Source organism: Humulus lupulus, chromosome 6, assembly GCF_963169125.1.
Source record: "Humulus lupulus chromosome 6, drHumLupu1.1, whole genome shotgun sequence".
NCBI classification, from domain to species: Eukaryota; Viridiplantae; Streptophyta; class Magnoliopsida; order Rosales; family Cannabaceae; genus Humulus; species Humulus lupulus.
In genome coordinates this window covers 199,888,402-199,896,183 of record NC_084798.1, presented here as the reverse complement: position 1 = coordinate 199,896,183, position 7,782 = coordinate 199,888,402, and the positions used below count along the sequence as shown (strand labels likewise).

The window sequence follows — 7,782 nt, the reverse complement described above, 5'->3', positions numbered from 1 at the left end:
TATGTGTTGAAAGTGTATGAAAAAAATATAATTTTATTGTTACAGTAAGGATATTTGTGTAAATTTATATTTGAGAAAGAATCTATCAATTAAGAGGAGGTGTAGGGAGAAAAGGAGGAGTGTGAATAGAAATACTTTTTTCTTTTCTTTTTTTACATTGGAGACGAAATCTAATTTGGGACCTCCTCTTTGTAAGAAGTATAAGGAGAAGTATAGTAACACTATGATATGCCTATGACCGTGAAGCACCCATATATTAATCCTAGTGAAAAGGGTACAATAAACATTATAGTCATAAAAAAAAATTATTCAAAATTTATATGAAATTCTAATTATAATTTTATCTTTAAATATATATATTTCTATAAATGGGTTTTTTAATTAATACTAATATATGTTTTAATTTTAATTATTAGATAATAGATTTTAGAAATCCTATCTCGGATATAATATAGCTCTTAAAATTTCTTATAAATATATTACATTTAAAAAAAAGTATTTTGAGTAGACATATCATTATTGCATTTTCACAAAATAATAACAATAATAAATTAAATATATATATGGAACGATTACGATAATAATAGTTTTTTGTCAACACCAATGTTGACAAAAATTTGTGTTTAGATATATGGATAGTTATAATCTCATTTTTTTTTATGATAGTGTAAATTATAGTCATCTAGAGCAACTTCAATGCTCGTTGATAAGAGGAGTGCTTACCGACAGACTCATTTTTTCGCTACTCTAAATGGAGCCAAAGTATTGGAGTCAAAGGTTGTCTTGGGTATATTGAAGCAACTATGCTACTGGCAAGCACCTTGCTAACTTTAATATTTATATTTATATATAAATTAAATAAAACATTGTAAATTTTAAATAATGATGTGTGAGACTATAGTGGGCAATTTTTGGAGTTGCCTAGCATCGAATAATTTTTAAAAAAAAGTTGTCAAAGGTGGTGTGGATGAGAAAAAAAATAAAAAATTATATTTTTGGAAGATTTGGAGAGTTTTGGCAACTTTTGGTGTTGCTTGCATTGGAGTTGTTCTAAGAACATCCTACAAAGTTTTAAAAAATTCTGAATAATTCACGGTACCGAAAATAAGGTTCAAACAATCAAATTTTACACGCGTACATGTTTTTTAATGCACGTGTGCAACAAGCTATTTCAATATTATTTTCAGTACCATAAATTATTTATAATTTTTTGAAAAATTATCATAATGAGAAATTAGAATTTATAACTATGAATGTGACAAAACTAAATTTTGTCAATAACAAAACACTGTCGACATAGTAGACATTCTCTAAATATATAATTCTTACTTATTTCTATTACTAGTATACATAGTCTCCTCTGACTTTCTTAGACTAACTCCAATGGGAGTTGCTTTAGGAATATGCTTGTCAGATGTGAGGTTTGTTAAATGAGGTGGATAAGTTATTTTAAAAGAAAAATTGGCAACGTTGCCACTGCTGGACAACATTGCCTTCAATTTTTTTATTTTTTTCTGTTTTTTGATTGGTTAAATTTGGCTGAAAAGTCAAGATGTGACAATTTAAGCAATCTTCCGTTAGAGATGCTCTTAGCATATCCAAAGTTAGGTTTAGGTAGATGCGCTGGACAGCTAGAATTTCTAACTCGTACTGATTAGTCAATTTGGTTTTATTTTTATTTTTTTTACAATTGATTACCCTAAACCTAAAGAAAGTGAACTTCTTAGACCATCTCCAACATAGCATTATTTAGTTCAAAACTAAACTTGAATAAGCCAAAATCATTTAGTATATATTTTATTGGCAAAGTTAAGTCGAAACTGATGCACCAATCGGGACCCTAAGAGAGGGTTTTATTCGAGCTTTTGTTGATTTACATGTCACCCTAAGGACCAATGGTACGAAAACATGAATTAATAACCACTTTTGAAGACTTGGAACATTCTTATCATGCAGCAACCTTTGTATCTGCAACTATTATTATTTTAATTTTTACATAACAAGACCAAGTTGAGACACCGGTACTCATCACCACACCACACTATTAAATGTGGTTTTTATGTAGTTATATTAGTACGTGGTGTCGAACACATGGTAGTGCACCATAACATTGCTCATGAAAATAAAGAGCAAAGAGATCAAAATACAAACAACCTTGCCATGGAATTCAATGCTGTTCCACTACAATTAAGCCTAGGGCTATTCCAAACAAAGTAAACCTAGTGTGTACAATACCAAATATACACAGCTGTAGACTACTGAAGAAAAAAAAAGACTACAACAACATAAAGAGGAGAAAACAAGAAAAAGAAAAGTACAACAAAAAATTAAAACTACAGGAAAAAATTAAATTTAAAAGGCCAAATCTGATTATTTTTATGTATACATACATGCTCCATTGGTTCTCTCATAGAATGTAGTCCCTCTGTATTATTCCTTGAAGCGCCTTCCCTCAACAAGGCTTGATTTCAAATCCTATGCTTAACAGAGTTCGGGCGGATTCCATTGCCTTCTCGCCTCCAAGGTCCAAGGCTTCACCAGTCAACTCTCCCTCGTTGTCCACCGACCACTGGGTTGAAGAGACCTGGTTTGGAGTTGCGTCTGATTTTTTTAACTGCAAACTGTTCATGGAAGCAGGAGCAGCAGCAGCAACGAGAGGAGCACTGGGAGGGCCGTGTCGCTTTTTCGGTACAGGCATGTCATGGTCATGTACGCCCTTGTATGTTATAATGATGGCATTAGTGTTGTCTACTGCGGTCTCGATATGCTTTCGTACAGGACATCCAGCAGAAGTGCATCTATAGTAGTTTCTGTTTAATATTCGAACAACTTATCAGAAAAGGATGTGGAAAGGGGCCATGGAACTAAACTAAACTGAAAGTGGCAAACTCAATTTTCAAAGTGAAATATTAGACTCAAATGAGGATTTATTAGCAGGAGAATGGTTTTAGACTTTGATCCTTATAAAAGTAGATGTAAACTAATCATATATCATAATTGTAGACACTCAAAAATACATAAAGCAATGCAGTTATAACTTATAATGCACTTGGGAGCACGATTGCAACTGCATGTCTCCGTTCATTGTGGTAGGCTTGACTATTTATCAAAATTTGCACAATCTTTTCCACTATTTAGTAGTAGTTACTATGAATTTTAGCAAATCAAAGCAATCTGAAGTTGTAAATGCGATCTTACGCAAGTATAATTTTGAAGAAGAGGATAGAGGTTTAAAAATTAAGGTGAACTAACTTCGTCTAGCCACATAGAATGTTGTGAAACGAGAAATTGTACCCAATGATGTAATGCATCAAGTAAAGTGCAAAGTTCATGCAGCTATCTAACTTAAAGTCAAAGCAGCATTACATGCAATACTAATTAATCGAGTCAATGTTATAAATATTGCCAATTAACCATAGTGCAGATTTGATATGCACCTGGGGTGAGGATTTCCTTTCACCATTTTCTGTCCATATTTCCTCCACCGGTGTCCATCAGCAGAAATTCCCACATCACCAGCTGCGTGCACTACAAATTTAGGCTTCTTGCTAGATTTCAAGATAGAACCTGCATATTCTACATTACTTTTCTTCAATCTGTTTACATACAAAAGTGGGAAGGAAATTAAAACAAGATATTAGGAAATCTCATCCCACAATAATATAGAGAGGATTCTTCAAAGAACTACAATTGAGGAGACAACTTCACTGGAAACTTGCCTTTTCTTTTGCTCTGGTTCATTGTCAAGCTCTTCCTTGACCTTCGGATCACCATTTTCATCAGTGTTGACTAAGTTCTCCCGTTTTCTTTCAGAACATGGAGGTGTTTCATGTGTGCTTTCTTTGGCAGATGTGGACGGCTCTGAATCTTTAGGGACTTTACAGGGCTGTTTTGCAACATTGTACCCAGGAAAACGCTCGGCAGATGTAAGCTTGTTTTCCCTCGTGTTGTTACTCTTTTTAGGAGGATCGTGAGTATGCTGGCTTTTGTAGACAACTTCTGTCACATGCCCAGAGTGATCACAACATTCAATTTTCTTAGCACAGCACTCGGAATATGTGCATTTATAATAGCTTCGAGAACCTTGAGGACTCTTCACTTGCTTCTGACCATATTTCCGCCAGTTGTAGCCATCAGAAGCAGGTATCTTCACAGCAGGAACAGGAGATACAATTTTTAGGTCTGAAGAATTTCGCTTCTTTGGCACTGGTGTACATAAATCATTGTCCTTTGGAGGTGATAGTCTTTGTTCAAGTAAAATTGGGCTTGGAGCAGATGAAATTGATTGAGTAACAGAGGTTGGTGATAGTTCTGATAAAGTTCGACATGCATTTGACTGATGCTGTTTTTCTTTTGGAGCATCGAGACATTGGACCATTGTACCAGTCACGACTTCATTGCGAGTATTATCAATTTTTCCCTGAGGGAATAAACAAGATTATAGATGAACAGGAAATAATATTTATTGACAAAGAAAACGCATAAGGCAACAAACATAAAAGTAAAAGGACAGAAACATTCTCAATCTCTGTTGGTGGTGAGATACAAGTAAAAAAAATGTTTGTATCACTGTTCAGAATTATTGCTGAGCACATCTTTGGCATTGTTAAGGCAGGGTTCAAAACAGTACAGAACTGCAAATGACTTGTGTAAGAGTCAAATTAGCAAGAGGCAGAGTTCACAACACATGTCAACACAAGGTTTTCATCATTATATTCCACAAATTTTGACATAATCTCAATTAGTATAAACTATAAAACCATTGTAGAGAGTTGAGATGGTGCTAAGAAACTAGGCAAAGTGGGAAGAAGATTCTTTATAACTTTGAAGGCTGGATAACTTCCGTCTGGTGTTTCCATATTCCTATATTTCAACATTCTATACAGTTTATACTAATTAAAAACACCCAGCAATTCTAACAAAAGTTTCATCGAAAGTATTTACTACTTTTGCTATTATTGTTTCTTATCATAATTCATTGATCTTCTATCCCTAAGTCCTGGAAGTTCCTCACTGATTGAACAGAGTACACTTGGTTTATTATTTTCCTAATCTATTTAACACTAAGATAACAAAGGCAGATTTATCATTACCAAAGAGGTTAAACCATTCTCTTGGCTTGTTGACCTCAAGGAAACAGCTTTTCAGTAAGTTTTATAAGGCTACGTAGATAAAGAGGTGCATCTCATATCTCATCTTCTCCCAACCAAATAGGTTAGAACCAATAAAGAATAGTTAGGTAATCTAAATTCAACCAAACAATTCATGGTATCAAGGTATTCATTTACATCTTGCTTGTATCGATTACATCCATTTAGTATATCTTAAACAAAAAACAAGAACTCTATTTTCCTACCATGGAACCAGTAATCACCACAAGCTACCATTCCATCCCAAAACAAATTGAGTTCACCTTATTTCTCACCTCTTTTTTCAGGAATTCAACATGTTCACTTTGCGATTTTTTTACTATAATGATTATTTTTCTTTTAAGTAGAACAAATATTTCCAGACTTCCAATCCTCTAAAATGTCTCACATCATGTCTCCAACTTCTTCCAAGTTCTTAACGATCAGTTTTCAACTAAACTAAAGAAACCCAAATCAAACTAGGGACTCTAAAGACCATTATATTCACACCAAGAATCATTTCCATGAAGTGTGGGTATTTGAAGCAAGATGTGTGAGCCCAATTACGATGAAGATTGTGTTTTATCGCGAACACTGTGTGCATATAAGAACAATCAAGGATGGTTGACAAACTATTTTCAAAATTTCATAAACAAAAGAGCCCATTTCCGCACTCATATCTTACCAAAAGGTCCAAAAGATTCAGAAAACACTCCCTGTCTTCTTAATTGAGATATAAAACCAGCGATCAGAATACCAACTTTCTCAAAGTTACACAGAGAAGAATAATGATACCAGCACACATGTCAAACATGGGAGAGGTTTAAGAATTCATTACAGCAGATCCAATCCCAAAACAAAGAGCCAAATATAGCATTAAAAAAAAACCTGTATATCCAAAAATCACAAAAACAAAGATCAACGAAGACAGTGCCCAACACTGAGCTATACTTACTTCCAAATGAGCTCCATCGTTTGACTTTGAAGTAGAATTCACCTGAAGAACTGTAAGATCAAACAACACAGTCCGTCACTTCACTGTAATTCTCATACCAAACAAAAAAGCAGCTTCATAAACACGCAAAACATATTTATAAACACATACATATATATATATAACCATATAATCTCCAAAAACAAAGACCTACCAGCACACTGACCCATCTTTGGTACCTCCAAAGAAGAAGACGCGGCTAGGGTTTCTGATTGAGTCTCTTTAGGCTCGGCGCGGAGCTCTGAACTCTGCACCTCGCCGAGTCCTCTTTCACCTTCTTCTTCTTCTCCTCCTCCTCCTCCATCGCTTTCTTCTGATTCCTCTTCTTCCTCCTCCTCTTCTTCACCTTCTTCTTCTTCGTTTGTCTTTAGGTTCTCCGCTTCGGAGCTCTGACGCTCGGCAGCCATGGCCAAATCCTTCGAAGTTTAGAGTAAAGTTTTTCCTAAGCCGTTCCAGCGACCTTTTATACTGTCCGAAGCCCAAACCCGAAAACCCAAAACCCAAAACGGAGCTGTGTGCGTTTCGGTTTCTAGAGAAGCTAGAGAGAGAAAGTGAAAGTTTTTGGTTAGAGAGAGAAAGCTATAAAGTAGAGAAAGTGAGGGTATATATGTCTTTGACTAAAGTTGACTCAGGTGCTTTGCTTGACGGTGTAACGGAAGCCGTTAATTTCTCCGTTACTTTAGGTGCCGGGATCACCGTTGATTTGACTGACTTGACGATTTCTATTGATCGCCGTCCGTTACTGGTCTCTTTGACTCGGACATTGTGACCCATTTTTTGTAATATTATATTTGTCTTTGGGAAGTGTGTGACTGAAGTTTATTTTGTTTTTTAAAACTTCAAGAGGTCATTATACAATGTTGTTTATTTTAAATAATTAATTGTATTTTTTTTAATAAACAAGGGTATGATATAATTTGTGTTATATTTATTTATCTATTTAATCATATATATTTTGCAAGGATGTAGAATGTTGTGGGCACATGGCCTCCCATGAAGACCAAATTGGGACACTTGTAATTATTCCAAAAATAGAAGCAAAAAAATGGTTAATTAATAATTGTTCTTTTGTCATATTCCCTAGTTTATACCATGGAAGCATGGGTCTTACAAGCAATGGATATGTATGTTTTTCTTTTAAATATATATATATATATGCAATATTGTATTCTATTTAGTATTTTTGTAAGCCTTGTCCCTTAAAATTTCTTTTAGTAATAATTCTTACAATTGAGAGTTTTGAGTACAAATGTCTTTTATAATGATTATAAAGCATATGCATATAAGGCAAGGCACTAATAATTAGAAAAAATTACGAATTGATATAGGGTATGTCGTGGCTGGCGAGGAGATCATGGTCTTGAGTCTTGATATAGCCATGCTCTATAATTAGAGTGCTCACAATGTAGTTTTAAAATGGTTATGGATTAAATGGTATATATTTGAGTTATTTTTCCGACTGCAAAATTTAAATTTATGAGGGCTTATGTTAAAAGTCATTACCGTATTTAGAATGTTCTAGAATTCTAGAATGTTCTAGAATATACTAGGAAGAACATAGAACATTCTAGAAAGTTTTTGAATAGCTTAGAACTAATTAGACAATATAGAAAGTTCTAGAAACATTTAGAAAAATAAAGAAAGTAGTTAAATAAATTA

The 7,782-nt window shown here is 34.1% G+C and overlaps 1 protein-coding gene across 1 annotated transcript; it reads right to left on the bottom strand.

Moving 5' to 3' along the window:
* Positions 1 to 2,144: 2,144 nt before the first annotated feature.
* LOC133782952 (probable WRKY transcription factor 32) lies at positions 2,145 to 6,673 on the bottom strand. The gene is made up of 5 exons (XM_062222440.1): positions 6,278 to 6,673; positions 6,085 to 6,134; positions 3,720 to 4,420; positions 3,438 to 3,596; positions 2,145 to 2,810 (listed from the first exon to the last, which is right to left on the bottom strand). The coding sequence occupies exons 1-5, from the start codon at positions 6,528 to 6,530 to the stop codon at positions 2,453 to 2,455; spliced, it is 1,521 nt and encodes a 506-aa protein (XP_062078424.1). The 5' UTR covers positions 6,531 to 6,673; the 3' UTR covers positions 2,145 to 2,452.
* Between the last annotated feature and the right edge of the window lie 1,109 nt (positions 6,674 to 7,782).